A 25542-nucleotide genomic window follows, 5' to 3' on the forward strand; every position below is an offset into this window, starting at 1 on the left:
ATAGACATTTTAACAATGTTGATTCTGCCAACCCATGAGTATGGTATAGTTTTCCACCTGTTTATGTCCTTTGCTGTTTCCTTCCTCAGTGTTTCGTAGTTTTCCCCGTAGAGTTCTTTCACCTCCTTAGTCAAATATATTCCTAGGTATTTTATTTTCTTTGTTGCTATTGTGAAGGGTATTGAGTCTTTGATTTGGTTTTCAGTTTGACTGTTGTTGGCATATAGGAATGCTACTGATTTCTGTACATTGATTTTGTAACCTGAGATGTTGCTGAATTTGTTTATCAATTCCAGTAGTCTCATGGCAGAATCTTTGGAGTTTTCTAGATATAAGATCATATCGTCAGCAAAGAGCTATAGTTTGACCCCTTTTGCCCCCATTTGGATGCCCTCGATTTCCTTCTCTTGTCTGATTGCTCTAGCTAGGACTTCCAGCACTATGTTAAATAGAAGTGGTGATAGAGGGCAACCTTGTCTGGTTCTAGTTCTAAGCGGCAATGCTTTCAGTTTTTCTCCATTCAGTATGATGTTGGCTGTGGGTTTGTCATATATGGCTTTAATCATTTTTTGGTAAATCCCATCTATGCCTATTTTTTTAAGCATTTTTATCATAAAAGGGTGCTGAATTTTGTTGAATGCTTTTTCTATGTCTATTGAGAGGATCATATGGTCTTTGTTTTTACTTCTATTCATGTGGTGAATTACATTTATAGATTTGCATATGTTGAACCATCCCTGAATCTCTGGGATGAAGCCCATTTGGTCATGAGGGATTATGTTTTTGATACACACCCGAATTCGGTTTGCTAGGATTTTGTTGAGAATATTTGGATCTATATTCATAAGGGATATTGATCTGTAGTTTCCTTTTTTTGTTACGTCCTTTCCTGGTTTTGGTATCAGGGTGATACTGGCTTCATAAAACGTGTTGGGGAGGATTTCTTCCCTCTCAATGTTGTAGAATAATTTCTGCAAGATAGGCACCAGTTCTTCTCTGTAGGTCTGGTAAAATTCGGGTGTGAAACCATCTGGATCAGGACTTTTCTTTTTAGGAAAGTTTTTTATTGCTGCTTCAGTTTCGGTACTTGATATCGGTCTGTTCAGGAAATTCTATTTCTTCCTGATTGAGTCGAGGGAGGCTGTATGTTTCTAAGAATTTGTCTGTTTCCTCCACATTTTCAAGTTTCTGTGCACAGAGGTTTTTATAGTATTCATAGATGATATTTTGTATTTCCGTGGTATCAGTTGTAATTTCTCCTTTTTCTTGGAGCTTATTAGAGTCCTTTCTTTTTTGATTCTCCTTAATCTAGCAAGAGACAGGTCAATTTTGTTTATTTTTTCAAAGAACCAAACTTTTGTTTTATTAATCTTCCATACAGTTGAGTTTTTCGGCAACGTCTCATGTAGTTGTAAGAGGATTAGCTTCAATGATCGCTCTCGGTTGTTGTCAACTTCCGCTGGCCAGCCACTGCGCTCCTCATCTTCAAGGCTCTCGTCTCCTTTGCAAAACTTCTTGAACCACCACTGCACTGTACGTTCGCTAGCAGTTCCTGGGCCAAATGCTTAGTTGATGTTGCGAGTTGTGTTCGCTGCTTTATGATCCATTTTGAACTTGAATAAGAAAGTTGCTCGAATTTTCTTTTTGTCTAACATCATTTCCATAGTGTAAAACACATAGAAAATAAACGGCAAGTGATAAGTCATTAGCAAAAAAAAATAGTGAGAAATGCACATTGAAATGATGTATGACATACCCACATTTATTTAAGAATGTGTTCCAGTATCAAACGGCAAATTTCAACAATGCTGACGCTGCAGTAACTTTTGCATCAACCTAAGTAGCAGCTTTCTAAAATAAACTTGGAGGCTTTTACGTTTTTTTTTTTGCCCCGTACTCTGGAGCAGTGCAAGTAGCATGAGTATTATCTCTGATCCTGGATGTTAAAACTAAAATATAAATCTTGATTGTGAGGAGGGGTGACAAAGATGTAGTTCTTTGACAATTTTTAGAGTTTCTCCCCATGGCGATTTGAGTTTTTAAATTCTCCTTCGATTATTTTCCTTAAAAAAAAAATCCATCACTTTAGCCATCATTTCAGAACAGATCTGTGTACCAAGGCAGAAGCTGTCCTTCCCCTCCCTGCCCCCCAGGAGACACCTCTTCAACTCAGCCAGCCACCCTCAGCCCCTCTCCCAAGTGCATCCATACCGGGGAGCCCCTGCCGTGGTAGGCGGCATGCCAAAAGCTACCAGCTGAAGGCCAGGTGGTTTTGTTAACAGCATCCTATTTAATCCTCACAAGTGTAAGAACAGTAAATAGGATAGTCCCCACATTGCTGATAGGGAAGTTTACTCTCCAGTGGGTTAACCCAGTTACCCAAGGCCACACTGCTAGTGAGAGGTGTAGGCAAGGCTCCAACCTCAGCCTGACCTCAGGCTCCTGCTGCAGCCACACCATACAACTTTGGAGGTACAAGCGAACCCCAGAAGCACCCCAACTTCACACCCAACAGGTGGGGTGGGGGTCAAGGTTACTGGGAAATGCAGCAGTTGGAAACCCAGTGGATCTGTCAAAAGTACATGTAACCAGATGCATGAATTGTGAAACATAAGTCATGGTTCCGTATTTAGAGCAAGTGTAAAAAAGGGCAAATTTTTCCTCGACACAGGAAATAGGAGCAAAGAAAGTCCCCGAGCGCCCTCTTGCGAACAGACCCAGCTTGATCCTGCCATCCTGACATTTGCTGATCCCTCCTATCCAGAAGACAAATTTGGGCATTTTTCCCTCTATCTGTGTCTCCAAGCCATGGTGCTTCCGTGTGATTTCAGGCCTTTTACAGGGATGTGTGACTGGGAAAGTGGGCCTGTGGCATTTTGCTTTTCACTTGCCCTGGACGGGCTCTGAATCCGGCGATGATATGCTCACCAGGGGGGCTGGACCTGTAGGGAAGAGCCAAGCAGTTAGAATCCCGAGGCCCTGGGTTCAAGTCCTGTCCCCACCACTCACTGGCTATGTAAGCTGGGGCAGGCACTTAACCCTTGAGCCTCAGTTTCCTCACCTGAAAAATGGGAGACTAGTATCTACCTCTCAGAGTGGTTTGGGGATTAAAGTGAGTAAAGGAATCCACACGGAGCATTAACCCAGAGCCTGGCACGGAGTGAGCTCTTGCCAAACAGGTGCTGGTGGTGGTGCCTGTGTGAGCTGGGTAAGTAGTCAAGTGCCCTGCTAGGGAGGGCTGGGCAGCAGGACCCCGGGAATGCGTGGGACCTGAAGGAGGCTTGGTGGCCGTACTGAAGGGCTTGTTGAGTGTGGGGCTGTGTCACTGGGTCTGGCCACTTAGAAGAAGATGCTGGCTTTGCGGGTAGGAGGGCAGGCCCGGGCCCAGAAGATGCGGGGTCATCCCGCGACCCAGTCCCGAGCATCCTGGGCCTCACCTCAGGCAGCTAACCTGCCCTGACCCCTGGCCCCTTGCACTTGTGCCCCTCCTCTGGCAGCACTTTTTGGACACAGTTTCATCTGACACACTGTGAGCCTGTCTTGGGAGGGAGGGCTAGTCTCTGGGATGGCAGGACCTGGACATGGGGACACAGGACAAAGGGGGACTGATTAATGGAGGGGGAGGGGGCTTCCAAATGAGACATCAGGATGCCTCACACCCTTGAGGGTCCTGCAGCGCGTTGAGACGGGCCTGTGTCAGGAGGACGGGACAGGAGCTGGGGACCTGACCCAGCAGCGAGGAGGACCAGGCCCAGGCAGCAGGCTGGGTCCCTCCCCATGGCCTCCAGCTAGAGAGAGGTGTGGGTGGCCTGTTCACGGGGGCTTCCCGAGGACGTGAGGGCTGCTGAGAGCACTTCCAGAGGCCCAGCCCCCGGCCTAAGTTAGGGGTGGTGGGGCCAGGCTTTGACGGACCTCAGGAGTGGGAGAGGAGGGTGGCTAAGAGTTTCTGCTCTGCACTGCCAGGCCTGGCTCCAGCCGTGGCCCTCAGCACTTCCTGGCGTGTGACTCGTGATCTCTTCAGCCGCAGTTTGCTGAGCTGTGAACAGGGGTCCTGAGGCTTCTCTCTGCATGGGGATGGGAGAGGACTAAATAGGGTGCTGAGCACAGTGCCTGGAGCATGAAAGACCCGCCGAGAGCCCAAAGGGACAAAAATAAAGTGATCTGAGTGCAGGCCCCAGGGGTGGGCACAGAGGAGGGTGGTAGTGTGTACGTGTGTGTGTGGTGGACAAGGGAGGGCCTGGACACAATCAGGTCATCAGCACAGGGTTGTGGGCAGAGCCCGCAGCCCTCCCAAGACCCACCCCGGGGGCAGAGCAGATGGCTTCCCATGGGCCCTCACCTGGCCCCGGCTGAGGTGGGTCTGCAGAGGCCGAGGCCCAGGCAGGATGGCATCGGCCTGCCGGGGCTCGGGGGTGGTGCCCTTCCAGTGCTTTTCCTCTGCTTGCCTTGAAGGCTCCACGCACGGTTCTACGAGCTGGCCCCCAACCTCGTCCCAATGGACTACCGGAAGAGCCCTATTGTCCACGTGCCGATGAGCCTCATCATCCAGATGCCGGAGCTTCGGGTGCGTGGGCAGCCTCTGCTGTGGGCAGGTGGCCGGGGGCCAGGGGCCAGGGGATTGGCACCTCTGGACGAGTAGCAGAGGCTCCTGGGTCTGGGCTGAACCTGGCTCCACCCTTTGTGGCCGTCCCACCCTGAGCAGATCATTGAACCTCTCTGTGCCTCAGTTTCCTCATCTGCACTCTATGAATAAATGAGCTGCGTGGGTGGGGCTCAGTAAGGGTGTGGTACATCAGTGCCCCTCTGCCCAGCTGCTGGCCCACGCTCTCCTGCTTGTCCTTGTAAGTGGCCTCAACCTGCTGTCCTCGGCAGACCTGTCTCCACCTTCTCAGGTGATTTTCCTGTCTCCCTCTTGTCTGGCCATGGCTTCTAACCGAGGTCAGCGTTGATAGCATTGCTTCTCAGACTGCCGCATACACATGAATCCCCCGAAGATCTTGTCAGCCATGGACAAGCAGCCAGCCTGGCCTGCAGAGACCAGGCTCGAGACCAGGCTCAGAGGGTCGCCGGAGGGCGTGAGGCCCTCCTGGGCAGGAGCCACGTGGTTTGTCTCTGAGTCTCCTGTGCTGGCCTGGACTGGGCCGGAAGGGGGCTGGCCAAGCGCTAGTCGGCCGGGGTGAGGGGACTGCGGGAGAAGTGGGCCCAGTGATGTGGGGCCAGAGGGGAGAGTCGGTGGGAGGCAGCACCCAAGGCGTTCTAGGAGAATCGGGGGATTCGTAGGAGCAGGACGATGGCAGGCCTGGTGCCTGGACGGCTCTTGCCATCTGTCTTAGCCCAGTTCTCCCGCCTTTGGGGCCCTACCTCCGCCTGCCACAATCCTGGCCTGACACGACCTGAGCTGAGGGTTGCCTAGGCCTTGGGCTGTTGTCTCTTCTTGTTGGGGACAGAGCCCTGCACATCGAGGCAGCGCCTCTGTGGGCCCCTCTGGGCAGTGGGACCTTCCACGCTCCTGCCTAGATGAGGCGGTGCACTGGCTGCGCTCACCTTGACGTGCCGACGGGACCCCACAGAGCACGTGCTGAGCTCTCGCGTGTGCCGGCGCCTTCCGTACCGTGACTCATTCAGTCCTCTCACAGCCCAGTTAAGCAGGTGCTGTTACTCCCATTTCACAGATGGGGAAACAGAGGCTCAGAGGGATTAGGCCACTCGTCCAAGGTCACGTGAGCTGTAGCAGCCTGGCTCTGGGGTCCTCCTGTGTGCCCTCCACCCGTGGTGATTGCTGTGATTGTTTCTTCAGGAGAATCCGTTCAAAGAGAGGATCGTGGAGGCCTTTTCTGAGGATGGCGAGGGAAACCTCACCTTCAACGACTTTGTGGACATGTTTTCTGTGCTGTGTGAGTCGGCCCCGCGGGAGCTCAAAGCGAACTACGCCTTCAAGATCTACGGTAACGGGCGGGGGCGGGGCACGATGCTGAGGGTGTCGGTCCGTAGGGCCATCCGGTTACGCTGCTTCCCCGCCCTGGGGAACGCTGGGGACACAGGACAAGCCGATCTGTCCTGAGAAACGTCTGCGGGGCCCTGAGGGCAGAGGAGGGAGAGACGCACCCGCCCCGGGGGGGTGGCCAGCGTGAGAGGATCCACAGGCAGCGACATTTGGGCAGGGCCTGGGGGACCGGTGGAGGCTTGTGCATTGGAGATGTTGGGGGGGCAGACCAGGCAGGGGCGGGGCCCATGGAGACAGGGAGGTGAGGGAGCGCCGGCCTGAGGATGGGAGAGGTCTGGACGCGGCAGGGCAGGGCCGTGTGAGTCTGGGCAGGGCCAGGCTGTGAGGAGCCCACCAGAGAGTCTGGACCTGTGCACGGGGTGCCAGGGGCCACTGCAGGGTTTCAGGTGGGGAAGGGCGGCGCTGTGTTGTGGAAAGACCCCTCGGTAGCTTTGAGGTGTGAAATGCAGGAGACAGAGAGGAGCATGCGGGCAAGATGGCCAGCTGGGCGGGCAGGTGGGCTGGGAGGCCGGCTCCCCAGGTCCCCAGCGCTGCCAGAGGCAGGGCCGCCTTGTTTCCCCGGCCCGGCCCCTGGTCCCACCGCCTCAGCTGCCACCAGAGGGAGCAGGCGCTCGTGAACCGGGAATTGTGACGTCACAACCTCAGAGCTCACCCACTGTGCTGGTCTGACAGGCCCCAGGCGCCGGTGTCAGATCCTCAGACGGTCCCCGAATGGGGACACTGAGGCCCAGGAGAGGGCCGGGACCCATTCTGGACGAGAGGAGTCGAGGGCAAGCCTCCCATCCCCAGCACCTTCCATCAGCCGGCGGGTCCCCAGGCAGCAAGGCCTGTGGGGGCCTTTGCCTTCTCTAGGTGTCACGTGGATTTCCAAGGACTCTGGTTTACGGCTGTGCTTGCGTATCAGAAAGACAGTACCTGCCCGTCTGCCCTCCGCAAACTATGCCCATGTGGTTCACGTGAAAAGCTGCTCAAATTCCACCCCGCACCCACCAGGCTCAGACTCTGGCGTTGCTCCTGGGGAGGGCTGTTGTCTGTGTGAGGGGGAGTTTCAGAGCACGTGAACTGGGCAGGCTCCGGACACGAGAAGGGAGAATTGTGGCTCCCTTCCTGCCCTGGGCCTTGGGGTTTCATCTGCAGCAAGGATCACCCCCTCTGGGTGTCAGCTTCCTCATATAAATGGTCTGAGGAACCCAGCCAGCACATCTTTCTGGGGCGCCCACTGGGTCCCACTCCATGGGCAGAGACCAGTCCCACCTGGCGCCTACCCGGAGTCATTCACAGGCGAGTGCAGAGGTGGATGGCATAAGGCCAAGAGCTTGGGCTCTAGCGTCCAACATTGCCCAGGGCTGCTACCTCAGGCAGGTTCCTTGTCCTTGCCACCTCTGTTCCTCCCCGTGTATAGTGGGAATTGTGGCTGCACCTACCTGATAGGCTTGTTTTGACATTTAAATGAGAAAAAGCACGCAGTGTTCACATTGACAGCTATGGTCTTTACCACTAGGTTATGTCAGAGTTTGCCTAGTGGGCAGGAGGAGCTCAGTGCGGGGGACCCTTATATCTAGAAAGCCCCCCTACCGGGAAGTGACGTTTGAGCTGAGACTTAAAGGGTGACCAGGGGTTTGCTGGGAAGGGCTCCGCAGGTGGAAGAAACAGCACACGCAGACCTCTGGTGGTGGGGTTGAAAGCGGTAAGAGGAGAGTTAGAGTTCGCCAGCACGAGACCACGTACACGTGCTCAGTGCTCTGAGCCATTCTGCTCTGCTTCGGGGCAGTGGTACCTTTTGCCAAGCGGAGTCAAACCGTGTTTCCTGCTCCGATGCACAAAGGCGCCCCTGGGGTCTCTCTCTAAGGGCTTCTGAGCCTCCCGCCCTGTCGTGTCTGACTCAGAGCCTGCTTGAGGCACCGTGGTGCGGCTCAGAAGGTGCAGGTCTTAGCGTCAAATAGGCCCTAACCAGAGTCCCCGCACCTCGATTCAATCACATGGCCCTCTGGGCCTCGGTTCCTTTAGCTCTGCATGTCTAGAGGGAACACGGGGTCCACTGTGGGTTAAGGCCAGAAGGGCCGTTTGACCTGAGCCCAGAGTTCCCAGGGAGCCTCAGCCCTGGACTATTTGAACTGTTTCGGGATGTTGTGATAAGCACAGAGTCATTGTGGGTTTTGTGGGTGCTGTGAATGTGGGTATTTAAGCTGTGCCTGTGGGCAAGCCTACGTGGTCCCTGTCAGCTGGGGACAAGGATCCAGTATCCCCAGAGTGTGCACAGAGATGCTCCGGGGGTGTCCGAGGCTGGTGGACATGTCCACGTGACCAGCTGGGGGGAAGAGGTGACGTAGGGTGGGACCCTTCGCCTCCCCGGGTGGATCCAGCACCAGCTTGAACACGCCCAACCTCCCGCCCCACAGACTTCAACACGGACAACTTCATCTGCAAGGAGGACCTGGAGCTGACCCTGGCCAAGCTCACCAAGTCGGAGCTGGACGAGGACGAGGTGGTGCTCGTGTGCGACAAGGTCATCGAGGAGGCCGACCTGGATGGCGACGGCAAGCTGGGCTTCGCGGACTTTGAGGACATGATTGCCAAGGCCCCTGACTTTCTCAGGTGCCACCACCCGGGGCCGGGCTCGGGCAGGGCTGCAGCTAGGCATCTGGCCTAGTGGGACCCCCGTGGGGCCAAGGCCCTGTCACTCACTGTTCAGGAGCCGTGGTGTGTAGGCCAGCAGGCAGGTCACGTTCAAGGCCCAGCTCCCCTCCATGTGCGGCTGGCCCTTACACCCGCAGGGCCAGAATCTCACGGGGCCCTTAGGTGATGACCGGGGGCTGGACGCCCTGGAGACAGCTGCTCCTCCAGGCGTTCCTTCCCGCTGTGTTGATTAATCGCACCCTCTGTGCAGGATCCCCTAAGGGGCTGTCCAGGCCTGGGCCAGGGGCCCGGTTTGCTTTCCCTGGGAGCCTTCACCTGCCCAGCCCAGGATCTCTCACCCTCTCTTGCCCTTTCTCTCTTTCCAGCACATTCCACATCCGGATCTGAGGACACTGCGGAGGCTGCAGGGGACTGGAAGCCCACCACCCATCCAGCCCCACCGTCTATGTGGCTGTGGTCTCCAGGCTCTCCCAGAAGGGAGCTGTGGCCTCTGGGGTTCACGTTTCCTGTGGCCCTTTCAGCAAAAAACCCTAACCAGGGAAGGGGTGTGTGAGGAGTAGGGCCCCTCTCAGGGCTCCCCGTGGTCCAGCCCCAGGACCCACAGCTCTTCTACAGGCCCTCCCAGCCTCCCCACGCCCTGGTCCTCTCCGGGACGCAGAAAACCTAACAGGAGGTGGTGGGATCTGACTCCTCCAAGTGCTAGGCAGACACCACAGTCACCCAGGGCAGAGTGGGAAAAAAAAAAGGTCAGAGTTGTAACGAGCTATGCAATCTCCCCCACAACTCAAGGCTGGACTGCGCCCCACCCCGCCTGTTTCCCCCTCCCCACCGCCTTCCCGACGTGCAGCCGTGTGAGCAGCGGACACAAGGCTCTGTCCCTGCCTCTGCATTGCGGTCACGAGCGCCACCTGCCCACGCTCCCCAGTGCCGTGGAATGTACACTGGTGTGTGCTGTCCACAGATTTGTGAACTCCTGGTAGTAAAACACTTGCGAGTCCCCACCCTCTCCGTGTCTGCCAATGTTAGAAAATGTTCAACACTGGGACCTTGGCTCCTGGTCCTGGAAATCCCACCACGGGTGTGTCACCTGTTGGGGTTAAGCATCGCTGTCTTGCTTCGGGCATTAACTTTGATTTCGGCGCTTGTGTCTTTGGGAGGAGGACACGTCCATGCCCCAGATCTTCCAGCAGGCCGTGCAGAGGACGCAGGGCGAGAATCGTTTCCATTTCCCCATAACCACAGGGGTTCAGGTGAGCGCTTACAAAGTGCCGGCCACGTGTCAGGCACAGGGCTGGTGCTCTGCTCTCAGTCCTCGCAATCCTGAGGGAGGGACTCTTGTTGGCCCGTGTTTCGGAGGGAGAAGCGGTATCGCTGGGTGGCCGTGAAGGGCAGGTGTCACACAGATGTGACCTGGGCCAGCTCTGCCGGAGTCGGGCGGGGAAGAGGCGCCTGTGGAGCTCTCTCTGGGACGGTCAGTTCTGTGTTCCACCTCCTGAGCCTGGGGGTGCTGGGCAGTGGGGCAGCAGGCTGATTGCTCACCCTGGTGGGCGGGGGTCATGTGGGTGAAGACAGGGAGGCCCTGAGGGAAGGAGACCGGGAAGAGCCAGCGTGACCTGAGGGGCAGGAGCAGCGGCCTGAGTGCCCCTCGTCCAAAGCTAGGGCCTGGGCAGGGCCACACCAGGCTGGGGCTGGGTCTCTTGGGCAGGGTCTGAGAGCTGCCCCTAAAGGTCAGGGCCAGCCAGAGGCAGAGGGCAGATGAGAGTGACCTGGTCACATGGGGACGGCCACCACGTACCCCCACCTGCTGGCTCCAGATGTGGCCCAGTGGTCACCCCAGGCAGCCAGCCTGGCCTGAGCCTGCCTCACTGAGGGTGTCTGCTCAGCCCCTGACCAGCTGTGTGGCCCCAGGCAAGTTGCTGCTCCTCTCTGGGCCTCAGTTTCCTCTTCTGCAGCATAAGGGGGCTGGGCTGGATGCCCCTGAGGATCTGCCCAGCTTGCACAGTGAGGCTAGGGGCAGAGAGGAGCTGAGGGGCCAGTCCCCGGAACCCAGCCTGCCCCAGCGTCAGAGCCATCGTCGCTGAGGCTGGGCCTTCGCTGCCACATCCTGGCTTCTCCAGTCTCCGTGGGGCAGAAGCAGAGGATGTGGCTCGTGGTCCACCCTCCTTTCCGCTGATGAGGCCACAAGGAGGGAAACTGGTTTTGTTCTCAATAGCAATGGCATGATGTCACTCAGCCAGTTAGGAAAATGTCTGTCCTAGCACAAGGCCTTCCGCGTGCTCGGTGAGTGTTCAGGGCGGCTCAGCCAATGAGCCTGGGTCTCAGCATGCTCATCTGGGAAATGGGGGTGCTGACCCCTGCCTTCAGCCAGTGTCCACTCCTCTCTGGCCTTGATTTTCTTATCTGCATGGATGGGAGGCACCAGGGAGGCGGGACACAGCCAGGAGCTACAGGCGGTTGGAAGGCCACCTCCAGGCAGGCGCCCAGGCTGCATTTCAGCCTGGCTCCACAGCAGGCTGGTTGGGTGAGGGTCCAAGGGTGCCTTCCGGCTTTGCGGTAACCCCTGCCGCGGCCTGGGTGCCAGGAAGCCCACTGGTGGGCTGCCGGATGCCAGGCCCTCCTCAGAATTTGTGCCTCTTGTCTGTGAAGAAGAGCCTCCGGGGCTTGTCAGGCTGCAAGGGGGGAGAAGACACTGGGGCCGGGCGTCCTGGACAGGGAAGGCGAGACCCAGGCTCCAGGGCCCATCGTGGACCCGGGGTTGGGAGCCCAAGCCCGGGAAACGAGGCCAGGCCGGAATATTGATGGTCGCTCCCACAAGCCTGAAACTGCACCTTCAGCCCTCCACGTTTGGCTGAAGGGTTTGCCCTCTTCCGGCTGAGCAGAGGAAGGGGCAGGAGGAGCGTAGAAGGGGTGGACGATAAAGACGAGCCCACCTCACCTCCTGGAGCGCCCTGGTCTCCCCACCCCAGCCGGGGGCCCCGGGACGCACAGGCGTCCGAGGCAGGTGGGCGTGGGGTCGCACCGCCAGGACGGCAGCAGGGGAAGAGCAGACGTGGGAGGTGTCTTCCGAGGGTCTTAGGACTGTCCACTGCCCGGGTCTGTGGTCCCAGGACAGTTGGGATCTCGGAGGCTGCTGCGCTTGGGGTGTGGGCAGCCCCGAGGCAGGGGCTGGCAGTGCGTCCTGGGAAGCCCTTCCCTCCACGAGCTCGAGCGGTGGGCTGCGTGTGCCCGAGATGGGCAGTGCCCCCTGGGAGGGGACTCTCCGGTCTCCTCGACTCCAGGTGTGGACAGAGTGTGGCTGGGACTGAGGGCTCAGCAGGGGTCCTCTGTCTCCCTGGGGACCCTGGGCCAGCCCCAGTCCCTACCACCCCGTCTGCCACCCCCATCCCCTCTTCTCCCTCCTCATCAGAAGTCCTCGGAAATAACAGCTCTGTTCGCCAACAGCCATCTCTGGGCTGTGTCCTGAGTGTGAGAGGATGTCTAGCATTACCCTCTGGGCAGCCACCCCTGGACACAACCAGGTGATCGGCCCATTTTACAGATGAGGAAGTGGAGGTCCTGGGTTGAGGTACCAAATAAGGATATAGATGCCCAGTTAAATTTGAATTTCAGATAAACAAGGAATAATTTCAATATTTGAGACACACTAAAAACCGTCTTGTGTATCTGAAATTCAAAATTATTTAGATGTCCTATATTTTAGCTTGCTAAATCTGGCAACCCTGCTTGTCAGGGAAACTGGGAGAAAACTGTCTTGCCCAAAGCCACAAGTCTAGGCAGCAGCTTAGCCATAACTAGGGCTGAGGGCCCCCTCCCCGTCTTGGTGGCTCTGAGACCCCTGCAGTGTGGAGAGGAAGGGGAGGGAGCCCTGGTCGCCGCGGAGAACGCCCTGGAAGGGTTGGCAGCCCCATTTCCACCCAGATCCAACAGCTGCCTCTGCCACCACCCCCACCTGCAGGCATATGTTAGGGCTGGAAGTTTCTGGGCACTTCTGGGTAGTGGTGGTGACCTGACCTGCCCGTGCCTGAGAGCCACAGGTCCCCTCCTAGCACGGGGTGCTCCCCAGGGGCTGGCAGCTGCCCCCCTGTACCCACGGAGCTCACCTTGCGTGTCCGTGCAGGCTCCTTGCTCTTGGCTGCTGGGGTCTGCTCGTAAGTGTTCCCAGGCTCTGGGAGCCCTGTGGGCCCCAAGATCCTCTCGTAGCCACAGTCCTTGGGCCCCGACGGTTTGCTATATGTGGGACTGGCCCCAGGATGTGGGGGCCTGGCTGGGCCCCCACAGCAGACTGGGATCGGCTCATAGGTGCTGCCTCCCTGGTCTGGCGCGTCCCTGGCCTCCGGTAGGCGGCCTGCCATCCTGGCCAGTTCGTAGGTCTCCGCAGAGCTGCTCTGCGGGCAGGGCCGAGCCCCTTGGCTCAGCTTCAGAAACCCCTGCCTCCAGGCAACAGTCGGGGATACCAGGGCATCAGAACTGGGGGCCTCAAGGAGACCCCGGGAAGGGAGAGACCCAGGAGGGCCCCGGTCTGGGCTCACTGTGGAGAGGACAGGCCCTGGGCCCTCAGGCCTATTCTGGTCTCCGTCTGAGAGTCTCCGCCGGGCCTCGCTGCCTGGGGAGCAGGCCTGGCCGCCAGCTGGATCGGCCCGTGCCTGCCGGACACCACTGTGCCCAGGCCTAGCCGCGCCTGCTTCGTCTTCCTCAGGTCTGCGTAGATGACATCACCGGGGCCTCCGAGAGACATGTGCAAGAGGGAGGCCTTCCTCTCAGGCACGGGGGGACTTCGCTGGGGGCCTGGAGAGACAGGGACAGAGAGAACCCCTTAAAGCGTACACCATCGCTAAGATGCCCTCGGGTAAACTGAGCTCTCAGGTGAGCTGAGGTCCCCTGGCTTGGCCACAGGCTACCCACTGTGCGTGCAGGGGTTGGATACGTGGCATTCGGGGTCCCCTTACCTTGGCATTCAAGGCTTCGGGTCACCAGCTCTACCTCCCACCCAAGCTCACCCTGCCCTACTCCTCCCGCCCCTGGTGTGGTCCACTGGTCCTCAGAGCCCCTGAACCTGCCCACTCACTACTCCATCCCCTCAGAATGGCCACCCCCACGGCCGTCACTTGTGTATTCATTCAGCAGATACTTAGCGCTGGCTGTGTCCCATCAGTGAGCAAGACTCACTCCTGGGAGTTTGTGTTCTGATCTAGGCGGTGGGCATGTGCTGCTCTGCCGCATCGCGTAACACGGTTTGATGTGCTGTAGGACATACCGTTAATACCATGCCACAAAGTAATGTAATGTCAGGGCTACGAGAACAAAACAGGGTAGTGGGATGGGAGCACGCCAGGCGGGAAAGGGGGTTTTCCTATAGTTCAGGTGGGCCTTTCTGAGGAGATGACAGTTAAGAGGAGCTTGGAATACAATGAGAGTGTGAGCCACACATTCCAGCAGAGGGTACAGCCAGTGCAAAGGCCCTGAGGTAGGAATGAGCTTGCTGTGTTCGAGGAAGATCTAGAAGGCCAATGAGGCCAGAGACGAGTGAGGGCAGGGAGAGGTAGCCGGGCAACTGGTGAGGCTCTAGTGGACCCTGGTGAAGATTTTAGATTTTATTGTAAATATGAAGAGAAGCCCTTGGTATGCTGTGATCCAATATATACTAAGAAAAATCTCTCGAGTCCTTCCCACAGGGTGCTGTGGGAGGAATAAAGTATTGACTCACAGGCACCCTACTCAACAGTTTACTAAGGGATTTTCAGGCATTTCATATCCATTTTCTCATTCAATGCTCACAAAACCTCAGGAAGGGTAAACTGAGGCTCAGAGAGATTACGGGACTGTCCCAAAGCCACATGGCTAGAAAATGGCCGAGCCAAGGCTCACACCAAACCCAGTGGCCACAGGCAGCCACGGCACGGCTGGACCACAGGGCGACCCCAGGCTGGGCCTGCACCTCCCCAGGCCTGGCTCACCCTCTGCAGCCTGAAGGGAGAGGCCAGCCCGGCCTCTCAGGGCCTGACCGGGGTGCGGCACCCACACCACTGGTCCAGCAACCGTGACTGAGCAGCCCGGAATCCTCCTCACCTCCACACGTCCCTCCTCAGAGTTCCAGGGACTCATGTCCAGGCTCTTCTGCGCGTGGAGGAAGGAGAGCTGCGGCTTTGGAGAGGCGCGGGGGCTGGCGGCCTTGTCCGAGGCCCCCGCAGGTGGGTTTTCCGGGCCCAGGCTGGTCTGGTGGAAGCCCAGTGTGATGGCATCATACAGATCATCGTCCTCTGGCTGGGGCAGTGGGAACAGAGCAGGCATGTGGTCGTACAGCCCCGGACGGCCTCAGCTGCCTGCCAGAGGCTGCGGGCAAGGGACTGAAACATTCCCAGCAGGTCCCTGACCTCGGGTAAGATGCTGCCAGCTTCCCCTTTCAAATAGGGACTGTGACCCCCCCACCGAGTGCCCCGGGGTCATAGTAAATAGGGAAGGCAAGAAAAGGCATGTGCGCGAGGGTGGACACCCTCACCCTGGGGAAGGAGGTGCCTACCCGGGGGCAGGCAGCAGCCAGCGTCTCCCCAAAGGGCTCAAGCTGCACCTCCTGGTAGTGGCACACGAGCTCGGCCAGAGAGCCGTGGGTGTGTGTGTCCCCTGAGATGAAGTAGCGCCGGTTGGGGAGCTGGTGGATGACAAAATGCCGGCAGCGACCACGGCCCCTGCAACACAAGCGCTTGTGGTCTGGAGCTGCTGGTCACAGGCAGCCCAGCCGTGGCCCGGGGTCCAGGCTCTGTGCCTGGGTATAGAAAGGGGTCTCAGCTCCAGGTCCAGTGGGGCCACCCTGTCCCCCTTGGAGCCGTGGCGTGTTCCTCAGGAAGCTCGGGGAGAGGTTTTCAAACCAAGGGACCTGAGGTTGTGGGCAGCTCCTAAGCCTGCTCCGGTGGAGTCAGGGAGGGCTGGGCCGGGACTAGGGTGAGGCTCGTGAGGCACTGCTCTTGGGCGTGAGATTTAAAGGGGCACCAAAAAGGCATCAAGACGACTAATGTGGTATTTCAGAAAATCAAGATGAATGCAAAAAACCCATGATGAACAAAATATCGACGTTTTAAATAAAAATAGGATTCAACCCTGCACCTTTACAGCAGCCTCACCCTAATCGCCAGGCTGCTGAAACGATGGAGCTCCAGCTCCCACCCCCACTTCAGCCTGTAAGGTCCCACCCTTTCATTTTCCTTTTTCTACGAGAATAACTTATACGCGGGGAAGTGCACACGCCACAGACGTGCGAGCTGATGAGTTCCCACGTATGAACCCTTCCGTGTAGCCCCCACTGAGATCAAGGTGCGAAACCTCTCCAGCCCCCAGAGGACCACCCTGTGCCCCCTTCCCGTCCATACCCCGCAAAGGGACCCACCGTTCTTGTCCCTGTCACCGTAGATCGCTTTTGCCCGTGAGGGAACTTGATGTCAATGAAGCCGTGGACTGTTTCTCCTTTGTGTCCAGCTTGTTCGACTCAACGCCACATCTTTGAGTCATGTCCACGGATAATTAGTTTCACCTTTTCCCATTTATAGGTAGTATTCCATTTAATGAAAAATCTACATTTTACCCTGTTGATGGACATTTAGGTTATGTCTGGATTTGAGCTGTTACAAAGCTGCTGTGAACATCCTTGCACGTGTCTTTTGGTGACGATATGTACTCATTCCCGGTGAGAATATACCAGGAGTAGAAGTGGTGGGTCAGGGGTGCACCTCTGTTTTGTGTCAGTAGATTATGCCAAAGTGTTTCCTAAAATTGTTGCAATGTGTGAGAGCTACAGTTGCTCCACATCCTTAACAAATATTTGGTGTCATCTGTGTTTCCATTTTAGCCATTCATCGTGGCTTTAGTTTGTGTTTCTGTGATAACTAACGATGCTGAACACATTTTCACGTGCTTACGGGTGTTTTGAATATTTCTTTTTGGTGAAGTGCCTGCTCAAGTCTTTTGCTTTTACTTATTGAACTGTTTTGTCATATTTATTTGCAGGAGTTCTTCATATATTCCGGACACAAATCTTCTGTGAGATATATGTATAGCTGTATACAACTTCTCTAAGACTGTGCCTTGACCCCTTGACCTCTCCTTCTCTTAATGGTGTCTTTTTTTTTTTTTTTTTTTTTGGTGAGACAAGGTCATACTCTATAATCTGGGCTGCAGTGCAGTGGTGTCGTCATAGCTCACTGTAACCTCAGTCTCCTGGGCTCAAGTGATCCTCCTGCCTCAGCCTCCCAAATGGCTGTGACTACAGGTGTGTGCCGCCACATCTGGTGAATTTTCTATTTTCTATAGATATGGGGTGTTGTTCTCATGCGGGCTATTCTCAAACTCCTGGCCTCAAGCAATCCTCCTGCCTCCAACTCCCAAAGTACTGGGATTACAGGCGTGTTAATGTTATTTTGGGATTAACAAAAATTTTTTATTTTAAGGAAATCAGATCTATCAATCTTTTCTTTCATGATTGGTGCTTTTTATGTTCTGTTTAAGCAACCTTTACCTATTCCATTTTCAAAGGCACCTTCATTTACCTACAAAAATGTTTTTCTGTTTTCGTCTGGAAATGGTTTTGTTTTGCTTTTCTCTCTCGGATCTATGATCCATCTGGAATTAATTCATTTTTGTGTGTGGTGTGAGGTAGTGGTCATTTTTTTCCAGTTGGAGATCCGATTACTCCCACACCAATTATTGAAAAACCAGTCCTGTCCCCCACGGAACTGCAGTGCTGCCTCTGCAGTAAATCAGACACCAAACATGTGGGACTGTTTTTGGACTCTATTCTGTTCCACCTGTCTTTTTGTATATCTTTCAGCAGCCCCAGTTTGGTCTCTTCTATAGGTTGGCATTCTGCTTATAAGATCTCGTCTGGGAAAAAACAAAACAAAACCAAAAAACAAACAAACAAAAAACATCCCCCAAACCCTGAAGCTGAAAAGATATTTGAAAACTGCTGAGTTAGTATATTTCAAAGTGCCTAGCACACTGTCTGGCCCATAGATCAAAAATATTTTAACAATGACCAACATTTATTTGGTCCTTGTGTGCCAAGCACTTTAAAATATATCAACTGATACATTCCTATGAACATTGTTTGAATTCCTTTCAATAATCCTATGAAGTAGGTACTATAATATTCCCATTTTACAGATGAGAAAATGAAGGAACAGAGAAACAAAGTAACTTGCTCAAGGTCAACATCTGAAATGGAACAGTCTGAGTAGGAGACGATTCTGGGTCAGAATCTGAAGCCTTTGAAGTTTGGTCTGGAGCCCTGGGCTCCCTCCCCACTTAGGGGGCCGTCTCCCTTCCTCTGCCTTCCCCACCTACCTGCTCTCCCGATGGGATCTGACATCACCTCTGCCTTGGTCGTGCTCACCTTGTCTCCTCTCTATCCCCACTGCCCCACACCTCCAGCCTCTGACTCCCAGTCCTCTGTCCCTAGGCTCCCTGAAGGATCTTGCAGAATGTAAGTCTGCCCAGATCGCCCGTCATGGTCCATGGACAGCCGAGGCCGTCCCGACCTGCCCCGCCCTCCATCCCTCCATAGGAACCACCCACCTGCTTCACCCGGCGACTCACAGCCACCCCAGCCCCTGCCTTCCCTGCCACTGTACTTTCCACGTGCAGTTCCGTCTACCCGGAGTGCCTCCTAACCTCCAACACGCCCTCCTTTCTGCCTAGAAAATTATATTCTTCCTTCCATCCTGGGCTCAAAGTTCTCCTCTGTGAAGTCTTCCCCGGCCTGCTATTGGGAGGATGTTCTCCCCTGGCCCCACGCACCCGTGAAGGCTGTGGCTTCATCTCTGGCGTGTGGCAGTGCCCCTCGGGACGTGTCTGCTGAGCGCGTGGTAGATGAATGTGGCAGGGAGGGCGCCGGGGCCCAGGGAAAGCCGGCGGCGGGCTGGGGGAGCTCTAGCTAATCTGCACGGCTGGGCCATGTGAGCCTGAGCCCGCTTGCCCCCTCGCAGAGGGCTCCCCTCTTACCTGTAGGACAAGATGTAGCCAATGGCCCTCTTACCTGTAGGACAGGATGTAGCCAATGGCCCTCTTACCTGTAGGACAGGATGTAGCCAATGGCCCGGTCACTGAGGCGGATGAGGAAGGGACCAAGAGCTTTGTCCCTGAGTAGCTGCTCTGTCTGCCTGGGCACAGGACGTGCCGTTAGCCGGGCCCTGAGCCCAATCTGCAGCAGGAGTGGACTGAGGCTGCCCCGGGATCTCTGCAGGCCGTGCCCGGGGGTCCCAGACCTCCAGCCCTTTCTAGAAGACTCGCACAGCCCTCGGCTGCGTCTGTGGCCTGTCAGGGCTTGGTCTGTGGTCCAGGCCCAGATGGACAAGTTCAAGACTCAGTCTGGGGCTGAGCTGGGGTCCTAAGGCCACGAGCACCCCACTCCCCACCTCAGCCTCACCAGCAGGCACACCAGCCCCCAGCCCTGGCCACCTACTCTCCATCCAACGGCTGTGTGGCAAATCCACACAGCTGGAGATTTTTGGTGGGGGCCCTTCCCTCAGGACCACTGTGCAGAGTCTGCGCTAAACAGGATTTCTGCAGGGAGGAGACGCCGTCGTGTCTGAAGCCTGGTCACAGCAGCAGCTCGCGGGGACCCACTCCAGGTCCCTTCCAACCGCAGGCAGCTGTGGGTGTTTCTACATGGTGCCAAGTATGTTGGAGGCATGTTGGAAAGTTCCAGCTGTCTTCTGGTTTGGCAGTACACACAGCAGATACCTGTTCCCTCACCAACTGACTTGCCAAATACCTACTGAGTGCTCGCTGTATGCAAGACCAGTTACGTAATGGGCAGGGCCTGGTGCTGAACAAAAACACGGGCCCCTTGTTCAGAAATTGTCGAGAATTCCAAGGCGGAGATCGCAGAGTGAGGCCAGCGTGAGGCCCTTCTGAACGCAGGGCCTGCGCAGTTGCGCACGTGACGCTCACGGAGCCGGCCCTGGCCCTAAGCAGGTGCTGTGCCCGGGCGTGACCACTGGCCGGATCTGTCATTCCTTCATCTAGCGCTCTGGCAGCTCGGGGATCCAGCCCGGTCAGAAAGCTGATCCCGTGTCTTGGCCGTTATTCCTAGGATAACTGTCCGCCCAGGTTCGCCCGGGACAGCCTTTAGTTGTTAGCAGTGTTCCAGCTTGCACGACAAATGGTACAGTGCCCAGGTTACGCATCAGGTCAGGGCCGAGCCCTCTTTCCGTCCTCCGGCGGGCTGCAGCCCCCCACCCATGGCTGGCATCAGAGTGGGGCCGTTGCCCTCCCCCACCAGCCCACCCTGCAGGAGCCACCACCGGAGGACACAGCGCTCCTCAGCCTGTTCCCCACCCACCACCTCCCGGGGGCCCTGCTTGGCTCAGGGAAAGCACAGGAATCAGTCAGACTTACAGTCCCCAGGCCATTTTCTCAACCCCAAGGGGCCACGGGCCACGCAGGGCACGTGGACAGGGGCAGCCTTACTTGCGGGTGATGAATCCGTGAAACCAGGCAGGCAATGCGCCATTCTGCAGGATGCAGGGGGCCTGCGTCTCCGTGAACCACGTCAAGGCCAGCTCCTGGAGCTCCGCCAGGGCGTGGCTGTGCCCCACCCGCGCGGGCCCCCTCCCCAGGCTGAGTGGCTGTAGGCTGCCCTCCATCCCACAAGCACTGAGGTGGAGAGCCCGGCCGGCCTCTATATGTGTGTCCTCCGGCTCATTTGCCTAAGCCCGTGCCCCCCCCCAGCTGCCTGTGGCCCACAGCGGCCTGGCTGTCACCTCTGGGCGGGGCGCCTGGGCTGGCCGGAGACGTTGTGGGCAGGGTCCCCACAGCGGCCTGGAGGGTAGGGAAGGTCCTCCCTGGCTTCCCACCGCACATGAGCTGCCTCACTGGGTTTGGCCTCTTTCCCTCCAACCCCCATCTTTGTCACAGCTAAGACCAGACCCTGGCTAACGTCCCCACCACTGCCCCTGTCAACAAAGCGGCGGATTTTAATTCCACGCATCCGTCCCTCATGGAGGCTATTCGTACTTTGGTGGACAAGTTCTGTGCTGATTGATACCCCCTGACACTCAAGAGGTATTTCGTGCCTGCCATAGGCCGTGTAAATCTGGGCCCTGGGCGTAAAGCAGTGAACTTTGCCCCCAGGGTACACACATGCTAGGGGAGGGAGACAGACAATAAACAAATACAGGTGTGGACTAGAGCATCCACTGCAATAAACACTCCAAGAAAAAGGGAGAGGAGGAAGACAGCACAGAGGCGGCATTACTCAGATAGAGGGTCGGGGTTGGGGTCAGCCTTGCCCAGGAGGGACTCAGAACAATGGAAGGGGAAGCCAAGCAGGGGCCTGGGGGCACAGATGCTATGAGCAGAGGGGAAAGCAAGACTACAGGTAGGACTTTGCCGCGGATTCCAAAGAACAACCAGAGGTTCACGTGGTGGCATCGGAGGGGGAGCTCTGGAGTAGATGGGTCTCCAGAACAGCCGTCCCCAGCCTTTTCGGCACCAGGGACCGGTTTCATGGAAGACAATTTTTCCACAGACCGAGGGGTGGAGGGATGGTTTCAGGATGATCAAGCGCATACCATTTATCGTGCGCTTTATTTCTATTATTACATTGCGATATATAAGGAAATAATTGCACAGCTCACCATAACGCAGAGTCAGTGGGAGCCCTGAGCTTGTTTTCCTCCAACTAGACGGTCCCATGTGGGGGTGATGGGGACAGTGACACCCGAAGTGTGTTGCTTACGTCCAGTCTACTCCGTAATCTCGTTTTGGTGGCTGTCACTGCAGAAAACCCTGCTTCACAGAGACAGGATGTTGGAAATGGAAGCAGGCTCTTCAGTGCTTTTGTGGCAATCTCAGGATAGTCTGCCCTGACTTTAATCCAGAACATACAGAGGTTTGAAGTTGTCCCAAACACACTTTTAAGGCCACCGTCATTTGCGATCTCAAGCAGTAGACCCTCTTCTAGCACGGACAAGGTCGATTCACCTGGCTTATTCATAGATGGGTCGAGGATGCATTCCTTCCCAGTTTGGGGGTCTTTTGTGGTTGGGAAGTGATGCTCAAACTCTTTTGAAAGCTGAGACAGGTGGTGGCCATGTACCAGCTGGGAAAAAGAAGGCCCCGGCTCAGCCTCTTTCAAAATCTCTAATGTTGGAAACATGTCAAAAATCCCAGTGTTCAATCATCACCCCCCATAATTCCAGTCTGGCTTTGATGCAGCCACTTTGTCTGCCGACTTGAACACAGTTGTTGTTCCCCGCTAAAGTGACAGATTGGGTTGGTTGAGCAGGTTGAATGTGTCACACAAGTAAGCAAGTTTGCGACCCATTCTGTGTCACTGAAATGTGCTGCCGGTGGTGACTGTCTTTCTAAAAGAAATCTCTGGAGTGGCTCTCGTAACTCGAAAACTCTGGCCAGTGATCGACCTTTGGAAAGTCACCTCCCTTCTGAGTATAAGAGAAGACGTGTGTGCTCTGCGTCCATCTCCTCCCAGAGCTGTGTGAACAGACGTGAGTTAAGGGCATGTACTTTAAAGTGGTTGGTAATTTTAATCACATCCTGCAAAACGTCGTTTAGTTCAGGTGACATTTGTCGGCTAGCCAGCATCTCTCTATGGATGACACAGTGCGTAGTAGACTCACATTCAGAAACGACCTCCTTGACCTCAATAGTGAAACCAGAAAGCCGGCCAGTCATGCCAGCCGCTCTGTCAGTGCATATACGACACAAAGTGACCAATTCAGTTTTCCTGATATGTAACCACTCAAAGACCTGAATAGTTTGCAGCTGCAGTGTGGGTTGCAACAAAAGTGCACAGAACACATCCTCACGCACATCTCCTGAAAAACGTATCCCACAAAAACAAGCATTGTTGCCTCGTTGGCAACATCGGTAGACTCGTCAACCTGGATCATGAACCACGGTGACTCATTAATCCTCTCTACCAATTGTGCCTCAGTGTCCTCTGCTGTTTCATCTTCGTCTAGTTATGGGGCCAGCCGAAAGAACACGTGCCACCTTTTGAACTGCAGCCTCTCTGAAAAGTTCACTGCGAATGTCCTTAGCAGCAGGCAGGACCAACTCTTCCCCAACAGTGAAGGCTTCTTAGCTTTAGGGATGAGGTAGCCACTAGGAATGATGCTCTCAGCGCAGACACATCCGATGAAGTGATTCCCTTCAATAATTGCTTCTGTTCTTCGTGTTCACATTTTTTTTTTCTTTTGAAAAACTCTACAGGCTTTTCTTTTAATGCAGGGTGCTTGGTCTCCATGTGGCGAAGCAGTTTTGAAGGTTTCATGGCTCCGTTGGGTAGCCGGTTGCCCCATATTATACAAAGTGGGCTTGGAGAATGTGACTCACCTGTTGTAACGAACCTGTAATTTAAGGAGGACTCTTGGTATTTTCTTTTAAACGCAGCTTTCGTTTTGTTGGCTTCATGGTCTGCATCCTTGCAATGGGGACAATGACGTGGCCACATGGCCTGTTGTTAGGAAGGTGATGTGAGTTAAGCTCTTGGAATAGCGTTTGGAACAACATAAGTGACTTTGACGATGATGATGGTGACGATGATGATGGTGATGATGTACAGAGGGTCTGCCCCTGTTGGTAACTATTGTCACTACAGCTTCATCATGGGCCATCTCAAATCGAAATGAAAATGTCTGGGGGTGGGCGTGTGATACACGGGGTTTAGTGGATGGCAAGGCCGAGGCAGACCTGGACCTCGACCTGGGCAGCTCATTCCCCATCATGAGCTGTGCTTTCCACATCTGTGCAAGGCTGACAGTATTCACCTCGCGGGGATGGGGTGAAATGCCGCAAGTAACGCTCTCCGTGCAAGAACAAGTGCACAGGCACCCAGGAAGTGTTCTTGGAGCGTCTGCACCGGGAACACCACTTTGATAAACGACTAATTTCCAGCCCTGACGGTGGGACGTCAGAAGGGACCCATCATCGCTTGCGTACTGTACGTCAGGGATACTATAGGGTCAGATCAGAAATCTCAGGCCCAAGTGGACAAAGACTATAACTCTCTAAGAAGGGACAGATGGACGATGAGGGAGATTACATCTTTATTTTTCCCCAACTTTGAACTGAAATTCAGCCTTTCCTTTTGTGGTGAATGCTGGGAACAAACCCCACCAGTGTTAGCAGCACCTGTGACTTTGTCATCCACAGAAATCACAAATATCTTCATATTACATCACAGCGGGTACAGATATCTTGGAGATATCATTTTGCTCATTAAAATTATGGTAATTAGACCCAATGCTGGATCTTGTTATTTAACTGCCAATAAAGACGCACATCGTGTTACTACATCACACATATTTTGATAAACCTTTTTAAATATAATTTATTTCCATCGTGCTTCTATGTATTTTGTTTTGTGCACTTAAAAAATAAATTCTGAGAAGTTCACAGGCTTCATCAGGTATCGAAAAGGTTCATGGCACAAAAAGGCTAAGGATGCCGGGGTCCAAGCCAGAGCTGGTTTGCTGCCAAAGCGAGGTCCTGGAATTATTCAAATACAAAGAAATACGTTTCTATAATTGTCCATGAAGTGTTGTCTCTCCACCTCCCTTGTAGGCTGGATACTTTTATGGGCAGAACCTGGTCATTTTCATAAGAAGACAAAGGCTTTGTGTACAAGAGGAGGCAGAGCCCAGGATGGCTGCGGGCCAAAGGTGAAGGGTCCAACGTCAGGCAAATCAGGGAGTCTCTGTTCGTACTCAGAGAAAATGGGGTGCTGAGCAGGGGTAAGGGCCAGGTTTGGGGGGGAGCAGGTGAGCTCCGTGAAGAACTGGGGGTAAGAAAATGACAGCGCTCTGCGTGCCATTGTTCAGTTCAGTGCTGTGTCACCTGCTGGTGCTGGGTGCTGGGTGCTGGGTGCTGGGCAGAGAGAGGGCATTGGAGGAGTCCTGCCCCCCTTCTCTGCCCTGGGGGCCCGGCGGTGTAGGGAGAGGGAGCAAAAGGCTTCAGGCTCTGGAGCTCCCCCATTTGCTGGCTCTGTGGCTTTGCTGTGTCTCGGTGTCTCCATCTATAAAACTAAAGGGGAGAAAAAGTACCTGCCCGGCAGGGTCTGGCGGTTCTCTGGGCTGATCCACACAGTGCAGGGCCGGGAGGCCCAGTGCACACGCAGTGAACGTTCGCTGGCAGTCGTGACCCACAGCCCAGCAGCGAGTCACCCCCAGACTGGGAAGCCCCCAGAATTCGATGTCCCTAACCCTGTCAGAACTTCCCTGTCCTGGCCTCTCCTCTCTCAAGGTCCTGCTTTTCCTACAGCACAAATAGGTGATGATGGCTTGTCCGGCAAACTGCCCTCTCCGGAAGGTGCTCAGCCTGGCTCGCCCTCTCAGGAAGCAGACGGAGGTTTCTCCGGGAACGTGCTCAGAGGTAGCGTCTCTCCAGCCATTTTGACAGAGGCCCACGGAGCGTGGCCAGACCCAGGACTGACGCCCCCTTCTCCTTCTCGAGCCTGTGCAGTGACAGCCATGTACGTAGCCCGGTGCTGCTGGCAGCCAGCCTCCCGGGAGGAATGCCGAAGTGGACCTTTCAGTAAATGCCCATCATGTGCTTGTTTCAGTCTGTCAACACGACATTTTCGTAGCCCTAAGTTGTTCCGTTCGTAGGCGTGAATTTGTTCCATAGTACCGGGGAGTGCAGAATGGACAATCCTATTTCTTTTTTCTCAAAGTATCTGCCTTGTTTGCCAGCGTGTTCTGTGCCTAGAACAGTGCTTGGCCCAGGTAGATGCCCAGTGGGTATATTTTAAATTATTATCCAAATAGATGATACATCCACATGGTTTTTACGAAGACAAGATATAAACGGGTATCAGTAAAAACACTGTCTCTCCAAGTATTAAGCCCCACACACCCAGTTCCCAACCCCGTCGCACCCCCACAGGTAAC

General features: G+C 55.2%; 2 protein-coding genes across 3 annotated transcripts in view; one reads left to right on the forward strand and one right to left on the reverse strand.

Annotated features, from left to right (window-relative positions):
• CIB2 (calcium and integrin binding family member 2) overlaps positions 1–9636 on the forward strand; it is a 21966-nt gene extending 12330 nt beyond the window's left edge. Inside the window, exons 2-5 of one of the 2 annotated variants that reach the window (XM_012659796.1) lie at positions 4453–4564; positions 5798–5945; positions 8404–8599; positions 9007–9636. In XM_012659796.1, coding sequence (XP_012515250.1) covers positions 4496–4564; positions 5798–5945; positions 8404–8599; positions 9007–9028 — 435 coding nt within the window. In that variant the 5' untranslated portion in view covers positions 4453–4495 and the 3' untranslated portion in view covers positions 9029–9636. Of the gene's footprint in view, positions 1–4420; positions 4565–5797; positions 5946–8403; positions 8600–9006 lie in introns of those variants that run through there. The other variant, XM_012659795.1, reaches the window with a different exon arrangement.
• A 1623-nt stretch (positions 9637–11259) lies between these two features.
• Positions 11260–20274, reverse strand: SH2D7 (SH2 domain containing 7). The gene is given in 7 exon segments (XM_012659800.1): positions 11260–11310; positions 12742–13274; positions 13277–13453; positions 14716–14902; positions 15159–15324; positions 18697–18786; positions 20099–20274. Coding segments are annotated over 7 exon segments (1380 nt in total).
• Between the last annotated feature and the right edge of the window lie 5268 nt (positions 20275–25542).

The sequence above is a fragment of the Propithecus coquereli genome, unplaced genomic scaffold, assembly GCF_000956105.1.
Source record: "Propithecus coquereli isolate 6110/MARCELLA unplaced genomic scaffold, Pcoq_1.0 Scaffold634, whole genome shotgun sequence".
NCBI lineage: Eukaryota > Metazoa > Chordata > Mammalia > Primates > Indriidae > Propithecus > Propithecus coquereli.